At 47.6% G+C, this 23,667-nt stretch overlaps 1 protein-coding gene across 2 annotated transcripts in view; it reads left to right on the forward strand.

The window, feature by feature from the left end:
* Positions 1-23,667, forward strand: part of CFAP74 (cilia and flagella associated protein 74) — a 927,349-nt gene that overhangs the window by 706,905 nt on the left and 196,777 nt on the right. For both annotated transcript variants that reach the window (XM_085609345.1, XM_085609347.1), the window contains exon 34: positions 7,896-8,051. In XM_085609345.1, the coding sequence (XP_085465471.1) occupies positions 7,896-8,051 (156 nt within the window). The remainder of the gene's footprint in view (positions 1-7,895; positions 8,052-23,667) is intronic.

Below are 23,667 nucleotides of genomic sequence, written 5' to 3' on the forward strand. Positions count from 1 at the left end.
AACTGCTAAACCTCCTGAGGCGGAAGCCGGGAGACGATTGAATTTTTAAAACTGTAATTTCTGTGTCACTTTAAAAATAACCTGCACTTTTAACTGCGCACTCACCCGGCAAGGACCCCCACAGCGGGCTTGAGACACGCCAAACAGCGACCCCTTCGCTGCACCGATTCAAGAACAAACCAAACATTTGGACGCCATTCACGGCGAGGAACTGAGGCCACGCCCACTCTCAGGCCACGCCCATCCGGCCCCTTTCCACCCATAAAGATGTGTAATCACCGGACGCGCAGCGGACGGGCGCAGCGGGCGCGCCGTCAGCGCGCTGAAGGTGCGCCAAAGGCAAGCCCGTCTGGGCCCGTCCGGGCCCAGCCGGCCTTAGGCCCAGTCATTCTGGCCGTGGCAGCCCCCAACAACTTGACCTACACCCGGGATGACTTGCTAGCCTTGAACACCAACAAACATCCCTCCTGCTCGCGCATCCTAACCGGAGACACACAATTCTCCGGCTGTGACCGCTGTAACTCCGTCAACCAGACCGTGGCATCAAAGGTTTTACTCTTAGGTCTACTTAACTGCAGGTCGCTTGTGAAACACGCACAAGAAGTAATCCTCCTAATTACCAACAATAGCCTAGACGTTCTGTTCTTAACAGAAACCTGGCTTACCCCCAGTAGTGGCCCAGACACTGTTTTAGCACTCCCCCCCGGGTACGTTATGTGCTCACAGAACAGACCAGAGGGTCGGGGAGGTGGACTTGCAATAATCCTCAAAGACACTTTTACCTGTCGAACGTCTGATGGCAACATCAAGGGCTATGAAAGCTGCCACTATACCATTACAATCTCCCCTGTCACCTCGATATCAGGAACGCTGATATATCGCCCACCAGGCAATTTAGGGGACTTTTCGACCAAAATTGCTGACCAGACCTCCGTCAAATGCACGTCTACAACTAACTACCTATTATTAGGAGACCTCAATGTACATTTCCTGGACCCAGACGACAAACTGGCCAATGAACTACTCCAGGATCTTACCTCAATGGGCCTAGATCTTAAAAACCTACAGGCCACCCACGAAAAAGGGCAACTGCTCGACCCCATTCTTTCCAACATCCCCAACCTTAGATCCCTTGACCATATCCCCCTTCCCTGGACGGACCACTTTTTGGTTCCCCTAGTATGGGACATTAGTACTGTGCCCCCGCCACTCCCAAAAATTAGAACGTACTCCAGACAATGGCAAAAATTGGAACCAGATGTCTGGGCAGCCAAACTCCGAGAAAACGTTCCTCATCCCCCCAATAACACCTTAGAAGGGGATAAAAAATTCAGTACCTGGATCACTCAATCGCTTGACGCCATCCTGCCCAAAACCCACTCTCTTAGACACATCAAGAGAGTCAACCCCTCACCCTGGTATACCCCGGAACTCAATCTGCTACGTAAGGCGTGCAAAAGACATGAGCGTAACTGGAGGAAGGAAAAAACCGAGGAACGGAAAGAGGCATTCCGCGCCGCGGTAAAATCCTATAAAAAAGAGCTCCGTAGCATCAAAGCTAGTTTCTACGAGGACAGAATTAAAAACGCGGCCTGTTCAGCACATGAAACCTACTCAGTTCTAAAAGAACTACTCCACGCCCCTGACCCCCCACTCAAACCCCTCGACCCCAAAGCAGCGGAAACCAAATGCCAAAAATTAGCCACTTTCTTCGATGAGAAGATTCAAAACATTCTCCTAACCATTCCCCCCCCCGAACAGGACCCCACACAGCCGGATCCTACCATCACTACCGCCAACCCTCCACTGCCACCAGCCCTCCAACCCTCCCTGGACACCTTCGGGCCCGTAACAACGGAAGAAGTAGGAGCTATGCTGGCCGCAATTAAAAGTGGTTCTCCCCTTGATCCTGCCCCCCTCCGCTTCCTAAAAAAAGTGTCAAATACCATCATCCCCCCCCTCACGGCCCTGATCAATTCCTCCTTCTCAGAGGGCATTGTCCCCCCCAGCTGGAAAGCGGCAGCAGTCAAAGGTCTGCTGAAAAAACCCTCTTTAGACCCGCAGGACTTTGCCAACTACAGGCCCATATCCCTTCTCCCTGGAAACAGCAAGATCGCTGAGAAGCTGGTAAATAAACAACTATCGCTTTACCTAGAAAGCAACAACCTCTTAGCGGCCTCCCAGACAGGGTTTCGTCCAGGTCAGGGCACCGACATCGCCCTCCTGACAGCAGTGGAGAAGGCCAGAAGCATTCTGGATACGGGAGGATCAGTGGCAGTGATCCTCCTAGACCTCAGTGCGGCCTTCGACACTGTAGACCATCCCACCCTAATCCACCGACTGGGAGAGATCGGACTAAAGGGTCTGGCCCTGAAATGGCTAGAATCCTTTTTGACTGGACTCTCCTTCCAGGTGCGGGAAAACGACAGCTGCTCATCCGTCATCCCCCTCCGGTGTGGAGTGCCACAGGGCTCATCCTTGAGCCCTACACTTTTCAACGTGTACATGGCCCCACTGGAGAAGAGGGTCAGCTCGTACGGCGTGTCAGTCATCAACTACGCCGACGACACTCAGCTGGTAGTTACCCTTTCCCACCCTCACCACGCCCCATCCGACCTCCACAGCTGCCTTTCTGAAGTCCACCGATGGATGAATCTCTCCTCATTAAAATTGAACGGGTCCAAGACTGAGATCCTCCTGATGGGCCACAATGGGCCCTCCCTACCACCTCACCTTTGGCCCAGGTGCCTTGGGGATCCTCCCGCACCTAAGGAAGAAGTCAAGAGCCTGGGTGTGTGGATTGAGAAGGACATGAGTTTCAGAACCCAGGCAAAGAGAACTGCAGGAACATGCTTTGGACTACTCAGAGCCTGCAGGAAGATCTTTCCCCTGCTCCCAGAGACCGCAAGGAGGCTCCTCATCCAGGGTCTAATCCTGGCAAGATTAGACTACTGTAACGCTATATACTTGGGAGCTCCTGAAGCCACCTTGAATTCACTGCAGAAAGTCCAAAATGCCGCAGCCCGCCTACTTACGGGCACACCTGGAAGATCCTCCGCCAGGCCAGCCCTCAACTCTCTCCACTGGCTCCCAGTCAGAGAAAGGGTCTTGTTCAAAGCCCTCTGTCTGGCCCACAAAACACTCAACAACAACGGTCCCCCTCTTCTGAGAGAACTTTTAACTCCATACAAAGCAGAGAGGGATCTCCGGTCCAATTCTGAAAATCTCATTGCAGTCCCTAGAGTGAGAAAAGCTAAGACCGGTGGCCGTCGCTTCTCGGTTCACACGGCGAAGAGATGGAACCAGCTACCCCGAAAACTTAGGACTGAACCGAACTATCTCCAGTTCAGAAAGACCTTAAAGACCTTCCTTTTCCCGTAAATATAATCCCATTAGTTGGCCAAAACCCCTGGAGAAGCAGATCAGCGCTGGGATGCTCTTCGGAGTTACTACGCGCTTTACAAAACCATTAAATTAAATTAAATTAATTCTTTTCATGAAGGAGTATGATTTGAAGTCTGAATATTATTTTCACAGGTTGAACACTAGGCAACGACAGTGCAGTTCAAAAGTGGGGGAAAGAGTGTCGAATACAACCCTTTTTGGCTTGGTGGAAGCTGGTATGAGTGCCCTCAGCCCTCACCTTCTAAATACACTCTAATGTATGAGTGATTGTTATGTAATAGATTTGACCATATATACAGTTGGTCGGTCAGTTTTTATTGATAATAAGATAGAAAACTGCCACTCTTTTCCCTCTTTTTTTAACAGCCCACCCGCAACATAAAAGTATTTGTCCAGTGAGGCGAGTGATTGAAACCCCATGCCCTGATGAATTTGCCACAACATAAGTAAATGGCAATGAAACATGTTTGCCTTCTTGGTAAAGGTTAGCAACATGCAGTGCTTTTAACTTGAGTAAGCTCACAAGTGCGAATAAAGAGGGTGATCTAAAAGTGAGTTTTAACTCAATTTTACAAATTGCTTGGAACAATTGGTTCTTTGCAATACACGGGGTTCTTGTTCTGTTTGGGGACAGTAAACTTTCTTTCTCTTATCTGATCTATTCTCTTCACAGCACACTATTTTCTTGATTTCTGTGAGCGGTTAACCAATGATGACATATGTGGGCATACTGGCGAGAACCGGCTGGTAGCCTCTCTGGTGTTGCGTACGTGTGGTGCCCTCTCACTCTCACACTTATTTTTCTGAGTATCCTTCACTCACTTGTTGTGGGGGAGGTATCATATTGTTGCGGAGTGACGGTTTACAGTTTTTTATTTACTTGAGAGGTCTAGGACTTCTTTATATTGGACATCGTGCCAGAGATTGGGTGGGGATAGGTATCCCCATTAGAGGAGTAGGCCCTAAGAAAAATTGTGGACTCTCTATGTGCCAAGCCTTTGTTGTTTTGATGAAATTTTGAGAGGAGGGCGGCTTAGCATTTACCCTCTATAGCTCCGTGTTGTGAAGACCCCTTAAGAAGAAAACAAGAGCTACAGTGGTGATCCAGAGTGCTTTTGTTCCCCTTAAGAAGAAAACAAGAGCTACAGTGGTGATCCAGAGTGCTTTTGTTCCTCTACAGTGGTGATCCTGAGTGCTTTTGTTCCCCTTAAGAAGAAAACAAGACCTACAGTGGTGATCCTGAGTGCTTTTGTTCCTCTACAGTGGTGATCCTGAGTGCTTTTGTTCCTCTACAGTGGTGATCCAGGGTGCTTTTGTTCCTCTACAGTGGTGATCCAGGGTGCTTTTGTTCCTCTACAGTGGTGATCCAGGGGTCTTTTGTTCCTCTACAGTGGTGATCCAGGGGTCTTTTGTTCCTCTACAGTGGTGATCCTGAGTGCTTTTGTTCCTCTACAGTGGTGATCCTGAGTGCTTTTGTTCCTCTACAGTGGTGATCCAGGGGTCTTTTGTTCCTCTACAGTGGTGATCCAGGGGTCTTTTGTTCCTCTACAGTGGTGATCCAGGGGTCTTTTGTTCCTCTACAGTGGTGATCCAGGGGTCTTTTGTTCCTCTACAGTGGTGATCCTGAGTGCTTTTGTTCCTCTACAGTGGTGATCCTGAGTGCTTTTGTTGCTCTACAGTGGTGATCCAGGGTGCTTTTGTTCCTCTACAGTGGTGATCCAGGGGTCTTTTGTTCCTCTACAGTGGTGATCCAGGGGTCTTTTGTTCCTCTACAGTGGTGATCCAGGGGTCTTTTGTTCCTCTACAGTGGTGATCCTGAGTGCTTTTGTTCCTCTACAGTGGTGATCCTGAGTGCTTTTGTTCCTCTACAGTGGTGATCCAGGGTGCTTTTGTTCCCCTTCATATTTGTCATATTCAAGATTTAGAATGATAGACACCTCGGCTTTCTGTAATTAGGGCTTGGGTTGGGTCTTGTTGGTTTGCGTTCGGATAGGAGCATGGATTGAGATTGCCAGTGTCTCCCACTTCCCAAAGGGCCACTTAAAAGGTTTTAGATGTTGACCAGCATTGGCCTGATTACGACGAGTTGGGCGGTGCAGGAAAACGGGAAGCACTGAGGTGAGGCTTACTGATTCCGGCCAGAAATTCCTTTCGTACTTTTTGAGTCTTGAGGAAGATTTGTCATCTCCCCTGTGAGGCTTGCGGGGTCGGCGGGCGCCGGGCTGCACCTCTGTGCACGGCCCGTCTGCAGCCTCCTACCGGTTTGTAACGGGTGCAGCTCTGCATCTTGTAAAACTGGGAATTCCTGGACAGGCCAGAAGGAGCATCAAACCCCTTGGAATCAGGTGGAGCTTAAATTGACCTCTGCCTGGCTGGTAACGAGACAAACATATATATAGGAATAGACTGACCAGGGGGAGGGGGCGGCTTTCTTCACATTGTTTGTCTTGTGTTTCATAAAGTTCATTTTGTTTTTTCAGCCCTGAGGAGCTCTCATTCTGCGCTAACCTTTCCGCATATTATAACGCGGTAAACCCGGGGGTGCATCGAAATACACACACATATATAGCGGCGATTCCGCGCAGTTCAACACATTTTAAAGTTGCATTCGGTATTTGAAAATATGAACTCTCATTTATAGCCAAGTTTAGCCTGACCATGAACTAACGGTCTCTGGGACAGCAAGTACAGGGGGCCTCCAGATGGCAGTAAAAATATCGATTTAAAAATGTTGATGAAAAATAATGGCGGAGGTGCCTGTTGTAAGGTTCGCCTAGCGTGCCCATTGCCGACAGACAGGGGCCGCGCCGTTACTGCATGGGTAGGGGTGGTATCGCAGGTGAGTCCCACGATGGAAGGGGTGGGGGTGGTATCACAAGTGAGTCCCACGAGGGTAGGGGTGGGGGTGGTATCGCAGGTCAGTCCCACGATGGTAGGGGTGGGGGTGGTATCACAAGTGAGTCCCACGAGGGTAGGGGTGGGGGTGGTATCGCAGGTGAGTCCCACGATGGAAGGGGTGGGGGTGGTATCACAAGTGAGTCCCACGAGGGTAGGGGTGGTATCGCAGGTGAGTCCCACGAGGGTAGGGGTGGGGGTGGTATCGCAAGTGAGTCCCACGAGGGTAGGGGTGGGGTTGGTATCGCAGGTGAGTCCCACGAGGGTAGGGGTGGGGGTGGTATCGCAGGTGAGTCCCACGAGGGTAGGGGTGGGGGTGGTATCGCAGGTGAGTCCCACGATGGTAGGGGTGGGGGTGGTATCGCAGGTGAGTCCCACGAGGGTAGGGGTGGGGGTGGTATCGCAGGTGAGTCCCACGAGGGTAGGGGTGGGGGTGGTATCGCAGGTGAGTCCCACGAGGGTAGGGGTGGGGGTGGTATCGCAGGTGAGTCCCACGAGGGTAGGGTGGGGGTGGTATCGCAGGTGAGTCCCACGAGGGTAGGGGTGGGGGTGGTTTCGCAGGGGAGTCCCACGAGGGTAGGGGTGGGGGTGGTATCGCAGGTGAGTCCCACGAGGGTAGGGGTGGGGGTGGTATCGCAGGTGAGTCCCACAAGGGTAGGGTGGGGGTGGTATCGCAGGTGAGTCCCACGAGGGTAGGGGTGGGGGTGGTTTCGCAGGGGAGTCCCACGAGGGTAGGGGTGGGGTAAGCGTATCGCAGGTGAGTTCCACGATGGTAGGGGTGGGGGTGGTATCGCAGGTGAGTCCCACGATGGTAGGGGTGGGGGTGGTATCGCAGGTGAGTCCCACGATGGTAGGGGTGGGGGTGGTATCGCAGGTGAGTCCCACGAGGGTAGGGGTGGGGGTGGTATCGCAGGTGAGTCCCACGATGGTAGGGGTGGGGGTGGTATCGCAGGTGAGTCCCACGAGGGTAGGGGTAGGGGTGGGGGTGGTATCACAGGGGAGTCCCACGAGGGTAGGGGTGGGGGTGGTATCGCAGGTGAGTCCCACGATGGTAGGGGTGAGGGTGGTATCGCAGGTGAGTCCCACGATGGTGGGGGTGGTATCGCAGGTGAGTCCCACGATGGTGGGGGTGGTATCGCAGGTGAGTCCCACGATGGAAGGGGTGGGGGTGGTATCACAAGTGAGTCCCACGAGGGTAGGGGTAGGGGTGGTATCGCAGGTGAGTCCCACGAGGGTAGGGGTGGGGGTGGTATCGCAGGTGAGTCCCACGATGGTAGGGGTGGGGGTGGGTTGCTGTGGGGCCCTCTGAAGACTGACATTGTGTTCAACAGAAATAGACACCATCTCTCCTCGTCTTCCTTAGATTAGCCCCTCGTTTACACAGGTGTATCTTGTTACCCACGACCATTCCAATAGGCTAATTATGAAAATATTGTTCTCAAGATATATTTTTCATCTATGCTTCATACCATTTTTTTTAATTAACAGGCTTGTACTGAATGACATATTTAAACAGTAACTCACTGTCTGATTTGAATAGCAGTAACAAGTCTGTTTTCAGAGTATTTAATGGCAAGTCCTTTTCTTTGTCACAGTTCTTCGAACACCTCGACGTCTACAGCTCGAAGGGCACTCTCCCGCTGAGCGTCACCGGGCAGGGGCTCACGCCTTCCCTTGCATGCTCCGTGGAAGGGGGGCTGCTCGACCTAGGATACGTGCTAGCCAACGAAAAGGCCACGACCACCTTCCAGGTAACTGCAACAAGAACGCAGGCAATGCATGTCAGTGATTGTACTGTCATCTACTTTTCGGTAATCGTGCTGATCAGCAAACGATTCGCAGGATTTCAGAGATTATATTAATCACTGTTCATGGTGAGTATCTATCGATCAATGTCTGTGCTGCCCTAGATGTCGACAAGTGTGAAGCACGATGTTACATGTTCAAATGCTTTGCATGCTTCTGCCATCTACTGGTTCAATTCGGAATTGCTTTGACACGAAGGAAAATAACAAGAATCACTAGAGACAGAGGTCGGGCCAATAACTAGAAGCTGATTATCATAAGGGCCACTGCAATTATGCCTCATTGGAGGACCAACATATGTAGCAGGGGTAACACAATTCTGCAGGGAAAAAATTACACCTTTTTCAGCATAATGCGGCCCAATCTGTGACAGAACTGAATTGTTGTTGTGGTTGTTTAACAACTATGTATACTGACTGAGCAAAAGCTCCAACTACCAGCTAAACTCCTGACTACAGAGAAATACAACTGAAAGGTGACCAGTTAACCTTGGCAAATAGGCTGCCATTATGTGGCACAAATATATGCATTTTCAAATAGCTTTAGAGCCCTTTGAGTCAGATTTGTTTTTTTAATCTGCTAATTATGCAGCAGATGGTGGATTATGTGGAAGTTGCAGTACATCCATTATTCGCCAACATTGGATCTTTTATACATTCAGAAGCTTGAATCTTTCCCTGTCATTAGGCTGAGAATTCCCAGTACATCAGAATAGCAGTATACAGTGCGAAAATGGCCATAAACATGAAATAACATCATTTGTAGCACATGCACCTCATTTGAAAGAAATCAAACTTCAGCCAATGAGATGGAAGCTTACCCTCTCCTACTCCCCCCTGGAGGCCACCACAGCTCAGCTACCGCACATCATGTGGAAGGGAGTTCCCTGGCCAAGCTTTCCTCGATCTTTCACTAAACTTCAATCTGATTCTATTCTTGATCTGCCCTTGATTTGAACCAGCCCTATCTTCAGCACTGAAGTACTGTAAGCAACAGCAGTTACTGGGGGTGGGCGGAGGGGCTATGCCCATCCAATTAAATGTGATATGGATGGTAATTGCTTTCCTATTTAAATTATGCAAAAAGCACCCACTGCTTAGGCCTGCCTGTTCCGTTCTCCAAAACGGACATCAGGCAGTTTTAAGCAGACACATGCACACGTGCGCAAGTACTAGTTGCAGCACTGATGCCATTGAAAGTTAAGCAGTACGAGCTGACAATCTGCCAGCCCGATTCTGCAATCATTGGGGTCCTCTGGGAACGCCCACAAAAGACAATTAAAAGCATCACATTCTGAAGCAGCCCTGGGCGTGACCAGTGTCAGCCCTGTACTCCTGGGGCTGCTTGTTTAATATCAGCTGCCTTTTACAACTCCTCCCTTTCCCAGTCGTCACAGAGTGAGGACTGGGAACGGGCGGGATTGCAGCCTTTGCAAGACGGTCATGTGTTCTAAACAGTTGCACTATGCATGCTTCTGCGCCTTGTGTATTCTGTTTCGAGCATGAATGCAGAGAGACAATTCCAGGAGCTGCAGCTTGGCCTCGTATAAAAGCAGCGTCGTGGATTGCTAGTGTGTAGTGCCTCTGTCTACTGCGATATTGGACAACCCAACTCCTGGGCTGAGTGGTTTTATCTCTCCTTTTGGGGTCTTTTTCCCTCCGTTTAATCCCTTCCTCTCTTCCTTTTCCCCACTGTCCTTGGTCTGTTGCTCTCTCCTTTTCCTGCTATTTCCTCTCCTTCTCTCTAGTAGCAGCAGCAGTGACAACCCAGGAATGTTAATTCCAATAGTTTAAATAAATGCTTAAACTGAAGTTTCATTTGGGATTGAGTTAACGAAAAACAGTGAGACAGTGCTCCTCGTGTTGACTGTAAATCTTAGTTTTGTATGGGCAGGCACAGATCACTGCTGCAATAAATAGCAAAAAGAGCTGAAAAACGTAACAAAGCTTAGTTTAAAGCAATTTTCCTGTTGCAATAAATGTCCGAAGAAGCTGGGTGTCAGACCAAAGTTCCATTGCAAACAATTTCAAACTCATGCTGACTCACTTTGAAAACAGTTAAGTCACTGTGTACATTACTGTGTACATTAGGCGATGTATCACGGAGAGCTATTGGTTCATTGTGGGCCCCATGCTGATTTCTTCTGAGCTGGTCTCCCTGCTATTGCCCATCGCAGTTTCCTTTTGAAACCTCCCTTTGGTCGCCAATCTCAACAATAACATTTCTTTATGATTATAAATGTGTCAATCTGATAGAGACTTCTACCTTCAGATTCCTTACCTTTGAATTTCCCAGGCATCAGGCTGGATCCCGAAACTTTTGTTGAGCAATAGACCTTGCGCGCAATGGTGGGTGGCTCCATTCGGCTCCGCATGACGGCGTCAGTTATGACGTCGCAGTGCCTATATAAGCGCCACCCAGGCACGCGGGCATCAGTTCTCTTCTTTCCGCACCAGTTTAGCGCCGATCTGGGAAGAGCTACCCGTCTGCCACTTTTAGGCATGCTTTTTCTCGAATTTTGTCGAAATTTTGGATTTCTCCCGACTTCGTGTGTAAGGTATGTCTTCAAGGAAATCAGGCTGGATCCCGAAACTTTTGTTGAGCAATAGACCTTGCGCGCAATGGTGGGTGGCTCCATTCGGCTCCGCATGACGGCGTCAGTTATGACGTCGCAGTGCCTATATAAGCGCCACCCAGGCACGCGGGCATCAGTTCTCTTCTTTCCGCACCAGTTTAGCGCTGATCTGGGAAGAGCTACCCGTCTGCCACTATTTGGCATGCTTTTTCTCGAATTTTGTCGAAATTTTGGATTTCTCCCGACTTCGTTTGTAAGGTATGTCTTCAAGGAAGACAGGTTTCAAGCCGTGCAGGACTTGTTCCTGCATGATGTTGGTTACTGATCCCCATCGTGTATGTTTTTGGTGTCTCAAGGGCGACCACAATACGAAGTCGTGTTCAGACTGTCAGGCAATGGCCCCGAAGACCTTGAGGGAGCGGGCAATGAAGTTGCTTGCGGCCGGCGAGACTCTGAGGAGGCCACGGTCCCGATCGAAGAAGAGGAGGTCGCGGGACCGCTCAGAGCCCTAAGTCCTTTTCCTCCCACTCGAGGTCCTCGGGACACTCGGGAAAGAGGCATAATAAGAAGGAGAAGTCCAAGCGGACTTTGCCTTCACCTCAACTGGCGTCCGTCGTCGAGAGAGGTAAGGAGCATCGACGGTCTAGGCACGGTTCCGCGGAGCCGGAGCCAAAGTCGAGTTCGCGTCTCCCCCCCCCCCCCTTTCCGGGAGACAGAGCGACTCCTGCTCATGTAAAAGAGTTTTATGAGGCCATGCGCTGAGTATTTGAGTGGAACACCCCCGCTGGTGATCCTTCAGGCCCCGCGAAGTCAGAAGGGACCCCATTGGGTTCCACGCCCTCGGCTCCTGCCACGACACCGGTGTGGCCTCAGGGATCAGATCCCGGACCTGGTTCGACGCCGGTCGTGCCATTGCGACCTTCCCCAGCATCGGATCCGAAGTCGGTGCCCGCAACATCATCGATGCCTGTCGGTGGCGCAAGCCCCATTCTCATCCCTGATGACACGGAGCCGGAACAAAGTCGATCAACGCCGATTCTGACGTCGACAGAACCAAGAGGTTATATGTAAGGGCGGGCAGTAAACTTTGCTCCGCTGGCGGAGTTCACAGAGTTTTTGTGACTCCGCACTCTGCATTGAGAACTGAGTTCTGCAAAAACTCTATGGGCTGCCTCGTAGCGGAGTTTAGCCCACACCACCCCAGGCCCTGAACACAAACCTCTCAGACAAGCGACTTCCAAGTTGTCAAGAGCAGCTTGAGAAGCAGGATTCAAATGGTGGCATTCAGAACGAGGCTTGAAACGCAGCCTCGTTGTGAATCCTGATACGTTTGTTGTTTGAATCCTGCTTGTCAAGCCTTGTTTTGGATGTGTTTGACATCGCTTGCCTGGGTGTTTCACTTTCAGGCCTCATTTGAAGGAGCGCTTTGCCGCTTACCGAGCGTGGCAGACAGCTTGGGTCCAAGAAAGAATGCAGTGACTGGGGGCAAGTGTACTGTGCAGGTAAGAATGCAATCACTCCTCCATCTGATCATCAAACCTGTACAGCTCAAATTAATATAATGTATTTGATGCAACAGAGACATCTAGAGTCCAATTTATGAACTGCAGATAGAAAAATAGTTTCTGAATTTCTTTACCAATACATGAAATTGATAATAAATATCTTTACCAACACATGAAATTGATAATAAATATACACCGCCGGCATCCGGAACTCCGCGTAGTGCGGCAGAGTCTTTTTTACCACTTCATGTAGTTTCACAAAGTTATATGTTGTTGCCTGAGCACTTTGAGATTGTGCTAGGCTCAGGAGAGGATTGGGAGTGGTCTGGGGATTTTCACATACCCCTCCTGCCGGGCCACAGGCATTACCTGCGGTTCAAGGTAGACCACGAGCACTTGCAGTTTACGGTGCTCAGTGCCCCTCAGGTGTTCACTAAGGTGATGGCGGTGGTTGCAGCTCATCTGCGCAGGTTAGGGGTGTCAGTCTTCCCCTACCTCGACGACTGACTGTTGAAGGCATCCTTGCCCCATGCTGTTGTCTACCACCTTCAGACTACGGCAAACCTCCTGCATTCGCTGGGGTTCTCTATAAATGTGCTGAATTCACACCTGAATCCTTCTCAGATGCTTCCTTTCATCTGAGCTGTTCTGGACACAGTGCGGTTTCGGGCTTATCCTCCGGAGCAGCGAGTCCAGGATATTCAGGCTATGATTCCTATATTTCAGCATCTATCCTGGATTTCGGTGAGACTGACTCTGATATTGTTGGGCTTCATGGCCGCCTGCATCCTGTTGGTAAGACACACCAGGTGGTGTATGCGTGCTCTGCAGTGGGACTTGAAGTTCCAATGGGCACAACATCAGGAAAATCTCACCAACGTGGTTCAGATCTGGGAAGGAACTGCGAAAGATCTGCAGTGGTGGTTAACAAACCGCTATTGGGTCAACTGCAGACCTCTCTCCCTTCCCCAACTAGATCTCACAGTCGTGACAGATGCGTTACTTCTGGGATGGGGCCTCCACCTGAGCAAGTTGGAGATCAAGGGACACTGATCTCTAGCAGAGATGGGGATCCCTATAAATTTGTTGGAGCTCCATGCGTTTCAGCTAGTATTGAAAGCATTTTTTCCCTCTGTCACAGGGAAGTTAGTGCAGGTGTTCACAGACAACACCACTGCCATGTGGTACAGCCACAAACTGGGAGGGGTGGGTTCGTGGACCCTTTCTCAAGAGGCCCTTCATCTCTGGACATGGCTGGAACAGCAGGGCATAACCCTGTCAGTTCAACACCTGTTAGGTTCTCTGAACGCCAGGGCAGACAAACTCAGCCGTCGATGCCTAGCGGATCACGAGTGGCGTCTCCCATCAGAACTGGCACAAGGTCTCTTTCAACAGTGGGGAGAACCCTGTTTAGATTTGTTTGCCTCCGAAGAGAACACACAGTGGCAGCGATACTGCACACTGGAGTTTCCAAGGCGGCAATTGCTTGGCGACGCTTTTCGTCACGAGTGAAGCTCAGGCCTGTTGTACACCTTTCCGCTCATACCACTCCTGTCCAGGGTTCTGAAGAAGATCAGAAGCAACTGGGCCCAAGTCATTTTTGTGGCTCCGGACTGGGCAAGGAAAGTCTGGTATTCAGAGCTTCTGAGAATGGGTATTGATCCTCCGATCAGGCTGCACCTTCAGGAGGATCTTCTGTCACAGCAGCAGGGGAGGGTTCTTCACCCGAACCTGTCAACTCTGCGCCTCCATGTCTGGAGATTGAGAGGAGACGGTTGATAGCTTTTGACCTACCTCCCAAAGTCTGTAATGTTATGATGGAGGGCCGGGCGGCCCTCCACTAAGATGGTATACGCCTGCCGTTGGCAGAAATATGCATCATAATGTACAGAAATGTCTATTGACCTCTTTCTGCATCTCTTTCGACTGTACTTTTATTCATTCTAACCCTTGCCCAGCAGGGCTCTGCCTTGGGAACTCTCAAGGTTTACCTCTCTGCTGTGTCTGCTTTTTTGCTTCTGCCAGAACAGCCCGCTCTCTTCAAATCTCTTATTGTAAATAGATTTCTAAAAGGGCTGGCTCACTTATTTCTACCCATGCCCTTTGTTATGCCGCAGTGGGACCTTAATATGGGCCTTACCTATCTGATGTTTGCTCCCTTTCAGCCTTTGCACAATTGTCCCCTCCGGCTGTTGGCCATCAAAACAGCCTTCTTAGTGGCTATTACATTGGCCCAGAGGGTGGATGAGTTGCAGGCATTATCTTGCTTGCCTCCTTATCTTATGTCCTTTCCGGACAAGGTGGTGCTTCGCACCAGGGCATCGCTTTTACCAAAAGTTGTGACCCCATTCCATCTGGGTCAGTCCATCACTTTGCCCACCTTCTTTGCTTCCCCGCTTCCATCTAAGGAAGAGGAGTGTCTCCACCGACTGGACCCAAAATGAGCGTTGTCGTTCAACCTTGACCGCACAAGAGTTTCTGATGGATGACCAACTCTTAGTGGGGTATGTGGGAGCGAAGAAGGGAAGGGCAATGCAGTAAAAGACCATCTCTCACTGTATCGTTCTCTGCATCAGGATCTGTTATGCCTTGGCAAAGAAGCAGCCTCTTGAGGGATTAAGGGCCCATTCCACCAGCGGAAAGACTGCGACTACGGCCTTGACTCGGGGTGTCCCAGTCCAAGATATCTGTCAGGCAGCGACGTGGGCTTCTTTGCACACGTTTGCAAAACATTACTGCCTGCATGGTCAGGTGCGCAGGGACGGGCAATTTGCCTGTTCAGTGCTGCAACACTTCTTAGTTTAGGATGTGAGTCCGCAAGCCACCGCCCGGACGGTATGGCTTGGGTATCTGATTCAAAGGTAAGGAATCTTCAGCTAGAAGTCTCTATCATATGAAACACATTATCTGGTAGAGACTGTATCTAGCTGCAGAATCCTTACAGCCCCACCTATGCCAACCCATTTTGCAGACTAATATTGTAGTGCTAGGGTTACTCCCATTTCAGGGCCCTAGTTTTGCACATTGACTATATCAGTTACTTCATGGCTCTGCGCTTCTGGCATGGAAAAAATGAAAAGTACTGACGTCCGCGTGCCTGGGTGTTGCCTATATAGGCACCGTGACATCATAACCGATGTTGACAACACCGATAACGTCACGCAGAGTCGAATGGAGCCACCCGACGTTCATGGGGTATTGCTCATCAAAAGTTTCTGGAACCTGGGAAATTCAAAGGTAAGGAATCTGCAGCTAGATAGAGTCTTTACCGGAGAATGTGTGTCAGGGACTGTCCGGGACTATGTCAGGAACATAGTCAGGGACTTGACCAAGGACTGGGAACTAGGTAGAAAAGGTACCATGCACAGAAAAAGTAGTACAGCGCTGCCCAGGATCACACAAGGAGTTAGAGGCAAAAAAGGGATCCAAAGGGGAAGCCTGTACAAGTGAACAAGATGGCTAAGACTCAGAAAGGAAGGGCACTCACAAGGCAATTCATCATTCAGACTAACTACACCCAGGACGGACACGCAAGACATATATATAATACAACATTCACAATAAATGGAGTGTGGGGTAAAGCAACTCGGGAGCTCCACACGGTAAGACTGAAGCTCAGGAAGTTCCTCACCCACAATTGCTGTTACAGATACTGACTGCAAATACCCACATATAGGATATGCATGCAAAGGAAGGGTCTGTGGAGCTGATACCTATTGTGATGTTATAAATGTAACTCGAAGACAATACTTACAGTGAACAAGAAACACCACCTAGGTAGTCAGCTGTGCCCATGGATCCTGGCGATCAAACAGGAACATGCAAGGCAGTAACAGCAAGGGGGTGGGACTAAACACAAGCACAATAGACAAGGAGCTATTAAGGAGGAGTGCTTAATAGGAAAGGAAGGAAATCACAAGGCACACTTTGCAGAAAGCAGATAACAAACATACAAGGTAAGAGAAGCAAGACAGCAGAATAGAAAGACAGCAAACTAGGAACTGGAACCAAGGAAATGGTAAGAAAGGCAGGGACTGGAAAAGGATATACAGAAGGGGAGGCTACAGGGTATATTGGAATAATGCAGGATCAGAAATCAAGAAAAGAAAGTAGCATTGAAGGCAGTACTGGAACAAGAATTGAGCAAGGCTCAGGAGTAAAGGTAGCGCTGCAGGCAGTGCTGGTTCAGGAACAGGGAAACTACTGAAGTTCAGGAGTCAAGGTAGCACTGCAGGCAGTGCTAGTTCAGGAACAGGGAAATTACTAAAGCTTCAAGAGTCAAGGAAGCACTGCAGGCAGTGCTGGATCAAGGAAACCGGAAATAGCTACAGCTCAGTAAACAAGGAGTCAAGAGAGCACTGCAAGCAGTGCAAATCAGGAACAAGAAATTGCTGAAGCCCAGGAATAAAGAATAACTATAGCTCAGGAACTCGGGAAACAAGGTAGCACTGCAGGCAGTGCTAATTCAGGCACAAGGAATAGCTATAGCTCAGGACTCAAGGAACAAGGATTAACTATAGCTCAGGAATCAAGGAATATCAAAAGCACAGTAAACAAGGATCGGTCTCACCTTAAAACAGCTACAATTACCTACCCTGGCCTGAAGGGAGCTGGGGTTTAAAAGAGCTCACAGTAATCACATGCATCAGGTGTGAGCAGGCTAGCAGCAGCCAGCCACAGGTGAGCTGAATTCCTCCACCCATCCTTGGCCTGCAAGGGGGAGACGAAGCAGTGAACAAGGGATTATAGGTAATGGAGTTTCCAGCATGAGCAGACTGGCATTCCACAAAACACGGCAGGGATTGGGAAGGGATGTCAATTCCTAAATGGTGTCCAAATGCCTGGAAGTCAGGATATGCATGCAAGGGAGTGTGAGGAAGAATATTAGAACACTGGAAAGCCCCAAAATTGGGCCCCTTGGTGGTGGACACAAGAGCACAGGGAGTGAATTGTGACAATGTGTTACGTAGGTAAGTAACTTATTCTTTAAATCTCCACAGGTACTCTGTTGCACAATATCAAATTATAGAAAGCGATAACTGGCTTTAATTGATCAAATCACTTGAAGGTTGTGAGGGCAAAGATGTATTCTTTTTTAGGGGTAGTGCCAAGGGTTAATAGCTGACTGTGAAGTGCATGCTTTTAATTGTAATTGTATTTATATAGCGCTTACTACCCCGACGAGGAGTTGAAGGGACAGTCATGTAAAAAACATTCTTTACATACAGTCTCAGTATTACTACTATATTTTGGAAGCACCATTTTATCTTAAAACCTTTTCCACATTTTGTAGCAGGCTAATGCAAGTTTAACATAATGACTTACATATTCACAGTGCTTTCTGTCACAGGCTGTGACCATGTAGCACTAACAATACGCAAGTCACTATTCTCCACGGCACCAACCAAGATTTAATTCTGTGGCTGTCTGGTTACACACAGACCTCTGTGGTGTATTAACTAATAGACTTTTTCAAATGTACCATAATGCACTTGCCACTGAGTACCAGCTTTTAAAGTGTATTTTTCATTTAAGTTGCGTGTTATTTTATATGTAGCTACTGGACGGTGAAACGTACAGAATATTTAGTTTTTATAGCCACACCTTTTGTATAACTGATATTCGGAACTCACATGTTTAAAAGTGATCTCATGTATGATAATGAAGAAAATTGAGTTTTGGTGAAATAAAATATTTGCCTAAGATCACTCAATTTAAGTGAGGTGGCCATGATTTATCATTTTCTGGTTTCCCTTTGTACAAATCAGCCACTAAATGGGTATCTATTTGTCTTTCATTATGTTGAGGCTTTGTTTTTAACCTCTTTGTGCAGTTTTTATACAGCGCAAACTCGACCCAAAGTAATTTAGGGCTTTTATGAGTACCAATTACATTACACAAGGTCATATTCATTTTTTATAAGCACATGTGCGATTAAGTGATTTGCCCAGATTCACAGGATAGTCACGCTGAGAATTAAACCTGTTTCTCCAGTTCCTAAGTCGGCACCTCTGGCCGTAACCCCACATCCTGGGTAGAGGGAGGTTGATAGGCTGAAGCCAGTATAAGAATTCTATTTTTGTGTCCATCTATCATAGAAATATTGGGGAAAATTGCAGCAAAATACACCAATTTAAAAAACTTTTCTCAGAGGAGAACCGCCCTGAACCCTCCCCCCCCCCCCCCCCCCCCATAAGCATTGGCCTTGCTCGCGCTACAGTTCATTCAATGGTTTTACTCCTCTCCACTTTCGAATTCCACCTGCCCCCACTGACTGTAAGTTGTGTTTAGTAAAGAGTTTGTGATTTTATGGGCCAGGGAGGTCTTTTTACCTGACAGCCAACTGTTGTCAACTGTTACCATGGCTGTCAGGGAGATGAAATCTGTCTTCAAACCTTGTTCATCTTCAGGACAGTAGAAAATATACATTATTGATCCTCATTCTCAGGGTATTTATTACCTTTATCTAACTCATAAAGCATCATACTGTGATATATATGTTATACTTTTACAGCTAGGACTCTTAAGGACAGAAAAAAGAGCCTGGTATTATTTGTAATGGCTAACGCGAATGTCCTTCCTTGTAAAGGAGATACTTCCTCTTCAGGGGAAGATTCTGTGGAAAGTGTCTTCCAAGCACTTCTACAAAGGCAGTGCAGAAGAGGAGACTTGTACAGTTTCCGGAAATGTATTTATTTTGTACAGCGCTTGCAGCCACCTACTCAGATTCTAAGCATGGATCACAAAAGCATTCCTCTAAAGACTCATTGGCTAGAAACAAAATAGCGCACATATCTCAGACTATGGAGATTCAACCTTTGATGAAAAAGAAAAAATCTTCAAAAACCCAGTCCTTGTTGACGACTGGGCCGTCGACGACAACAGCTTGTATATCTTTTGTGCCATTGTCTACAGTTCGGTTAGTTTCCAGTTGGACGATGACTCCATCGGCGGTGAACCCATCAATGATTACCTCGTTGATAAGGACCTTGTCTTTGACAACCTTATCATCGAGGGACAGTTTTAACGGGATCTGTCTTTTTACCGTTGAAGGAGTTAGCTTTATTCCCAGCTCAAATGTTGAAGTTGGACCAGGAAAAGGATGTTAGTGACCGTGCCTCGCAGACTGCTTACTATCCAATGCAATTGAATGTAAGGTATGTTCCAGATTTTGGAGAAGAACTGGATGAGAATGAATCAAATTCCAAATATAATTACCAGCAGGATTTTGTTCCTCAAGCTTCTCGCTTTTGCATACCACCTAGATTGTACAGAAAACCTTAAGTTGTCCAAGTACCTATGGGCTTTTTGCCTACGTTGTAGGAGATGATGGATGCTTTCCAAAAGCTATTACTACAATATCCCGCTAAGAATCCTCAATTTGTATTACCTAATGCCACCATATGCCACCTCCTCCACCTACTCTTATACCAGCTATACCTCCTCAATAACTGTCACCACTGCCTCCCCCTCTCCCACCAAAGGAAATATCCCCCAGAGGAGGTGAATTGCCATAAGATGATGGAGGACAATAAAATATTGTATGGCTTGTATGGCTTTTTATATAATATGACAGATTATATCTCTAGTTTACATTCATTAATAGAGCTGCCAATATATTCAATTTACCAATTATGTCTGTAGATCAGAAATCTTTCCTTTACAAATTCAGAAAGCAGCCACAAAAGACTATAAAATCAATACGAATTGTGGATTTTGTCTTTCCGGAAGGCCTAAAGCTAAAGGAACGCTGCCTCCAGTTTCAGCTGTGATACCTCGTCTGGAGAAATAATATAAAGTCCCAGATTCAGCTCTGGCTTGCCTCACTGGGCATACTAAACAGGATTCAGTCATCTCCTCAAGCAGCTCAGAAAAGAACTAAGAACTCAATCACACCATCCTCTGCTCCGCCAGACAGGGATTGTAGAAGTATTGATAATTTGGCCTGAAGAATATAGTCTACGGCTGCTACTTCTATTTAGATAGTCAGTGCTCGGGTAATTCAAAGGCGTTATTATTGCAAGATGTTTCATGATAATTTCCATTGCTTAAACTCACCCCAGAAGATAAGAAGGAGCCTTCAAGAGATATCTTTAAGGGAGGAGAACACACTTCCTCATTCATCAGTGACGCAGCAATGGATACATCAAATGGATACATCAAACACAGGTTTTCGCTAACTTGTAGGAGGAACTTTATTATGACGACAAGGCTGGATAAGATCCACAGCCTTCCATAATGAGGTCCCAACTAATATTCTGGACATGCCCTTAGATGGCCTTATTCTTTCTGGTAAACATGTGGATGAGACTCTTCAAGGTTTTAAAAATGACACAGATACTGCCATGGCTTTAGGTCTTTTACATGACTGTACATTTGAATCGTTTAATTTTCTTGGCTCTCAAAGATTACAAAATTTCAGAGGATTCAATCAATATGGAGGTCAAGGACCTACATAATATCCCTACAGACAATCCGGATATGATCAAGGTTACTCCCACAACCATAATTGGAGATAGTCTTATGGGAGATCTCCAGGAAGAAAGAGAAGTTCCTCTCAACCATGCTCCAGTAACAATCAGAAGAGAGGTTGACTGTTCGCTCCTGCCCCCTTCCATCTCGTACTCAGAAGTTGGATGGGGGGAGGTGAGAATTTCCCTTTTAGCTCCAGCTTGAGAATCTATAACACCAGACAACGGGGGAGGAAATTGCTCTTTCAGGTAAAATGTTGGAGTTACTCCAGATACCCCCTGTATGCCGACCCAAGAAGGAGCAACATCTCCATATGAGTTGGCTTCACCGGGAAATTCTCTTGCTCCTTCTCAAGTGGACTATGGAGATTGTCACCAAGAAGCCAAGGGTTTTAATTTATGTTCTTTCTAATCAGAAAGATTGGTCAGTGAAGACCAAGCCTAAATCTCAAACAGCAGAACACATTTTTAAAGAAAGTCTTTTTGGAGGATTACTCTACAAGAAGTCCTCCTGATTATTCTGAAAGGAGATTTTATGATATTCTTGGATCTGTCTTGATACGTCTACATACCCATTCACCGATAACACAGAAGATATCTCTGATACTTGGTAGCAGGATGCTACCAGTTCAAGGAGCTTCCTTTTGGTCTCAAATCAGCACCTCAAATACTTATCAAATGGCTTGCTCCAGTAGCTGCCTTTCTCAGATGAGAAGGTCACCAAATGTTGCTGTAACTGGATTACTGGCTCATCAAAGCCCCATTCTATGGTGCCTTCACCAATCTCTTCCAGATCTTGGTTCTCACATTAAACTGAGAGAAGTCATCCTTAGGGCCCAGACATAAATCCATTTCCTGGGTGCATTACTTGACACAAATTTGTGAAAGGCTTTTCCATCAGCGGAAAGGGTGAGAAACTTGCAAACTGTGGCAGAGTCTTTCTACAAAACAATCAGTCACAGTGAAACAATTCCCTTGTTGGGAATGATGTAATCATGTATACGCCGTGTTTGTTTTGCAGGCTCCGCATGAAACCTGTCAATCAAGAACTGGACTTGCAATTGAAGCAGCTTGAAGGCTCATGGGAAGATACGATCCGTATCACAAAGCAAATTTAGCAGGCTTTGCTGTGGTGGAGGGTCCCAGCAAATCTAAATGCAGGGCTTGCTTTTCTGCCTATGACAGAAAGGAAGATACTCACAACGGATGCGTTCATGGATGGATAGGGAGCTCACCTGCAAGAATTTTCAGACAGAGGTTTCTGGTCAGATGCAGAGAAGGTATTTCACATAAATGTGTTGAAACTCCATGCAATACGTATAGGTTTACAGCGTTCCTCTCCAGATTAGCAGGTCAAGCAGTCCTAGTCAGAATGGACACCATAACATCTATGTTCTACCTACCCAAGCAAGGAGGAATGTGGTCCGATCCCTAATAAAAAAGAGGCTCAACTACTGTGGGCCATTTCTCATGAGATTGACATCACTGTGGAACTCCTGACAGGCTGCCAAAACGATCAGGGGAATGTACTCAGTCTGGGGTTTTAGGATTGTCATGAAATAGAGCAGAACCAGGTGGATTGCGTAGTCAATCAATGGGGTCACCTCATGATTGATCTGTTCGTCATTCCAGCCAACAGTAAAAGCCAATGCTTTGGAAGCAGGTTTACGCATCCAGGGATGATGGGCAATACCCTTTTGATAAGTTGGTCTAAGATCTTTGCTTACTGTATTCCTCAATTTCCCCTGATCCCCTGGGTGTTGAAGAATGTAAAGATAGATCATTGCACTCTGATCCTTATTGCTCCAGTGTGGCCATGCCAATACTGTTACATCGATTTCCATCAACTATCAGCATGTCCAGTCATTCATCTGAAAGCATACCCCAAGATCCTCTCCAGACACCAGGGAAATATTCTGCACCACAACCCCAAGTCGCTGAACTTGACAGCATGGTACTTGACTACCTAGAGTTTAGCTATATGGGTATACCACAAGACTAGAAATATTCTGGAGCAGGCTTGAGCTCCAACAACTAAAAAGACCTATAATGCCAAGTGGAAGCGTTTCTGTGATTGTTGCAGGGATAAGGGTCATCATCCACTTCGCATAATATCACCTTAGATTCTCCCGTATTTGTTGGATCTGGCCAAAAGTGGACCTATATTTCTTCAGTCAGGGTCCCGCTGGGAGCAGTTTTAAGATTCAAGAGAACTAAGCTATTGTCACCTACTCTATTTTCTCAGAGTATAATAAAACTTTTAATGAAAAGCCTCTTTATAGGAACTTAATACTGTCCTCAGTCAGCTGATGCTACCTTCTTTTCAGCCAATACATAAGGCACATTTGAAACTTGTCTCTTGGAAGGCAGCACTTCTCCTGGCTTTGACATCTTTTGGACACCCACGAAAAGGTCATTCCCTGATCAAAAGGAATTGTGCATTGGCTTGCATTTCCTTCTATCATGACAAGGCCAAGGGTCCACTCCACGGAACACCGAGGTAGCATTCCACTTGAAGCATGGCATCAACAACGGCACTATTCAAATCAATGTGGAGGGAGGTAGAAGAAGCGACGATCCATTCGGCTTCCAACTATCTATAATCACTACTGTAATATCCAGTGGTTCCCTCCGGGTGGAGGAAGCATGAAAGAAACCCCATGATGATGCTGTCACGTATTTAAATAAAAGGCGGAGAACCAAGATATACCGTCCTTTGACCTGTTTTACATGAATGAGGGTTTTTTGCCAAATGACGAATAGAACCACATGAACCCTGGTAACAGGCACAAGTGATCCATTCTCCTTGATTATAGCTCAACAACGGCACTCCATACTGGTGTGCCCTTGAACCATATCTACCATGTAGCCCCCTGGAAGAGCAGGCGGACGTTCATGAAACACTATTGTAGTGATGTGGATGCAAAAGCTGAGGAAGCAGTGGGACAGGTAGTCCTGAGAAACCTGTTTAGAAAAGGGGAGTCTGGTTCCACCTGTTATTATGTATTAT

Source organism: Triturus cristatus, chromosome 1_2 (genome assembly GCF_964204655.1).
Source record: "Triturus cristatus chromosome 1_2, aTriCri1.1, whole genome shotgun sequence".
Classification (NCBI taxonomy): Eukaryota; Metazoa; Chordata; class Amphibia; order Caudata; family Salamandridae; genus Triturus; species Triturus cristatus.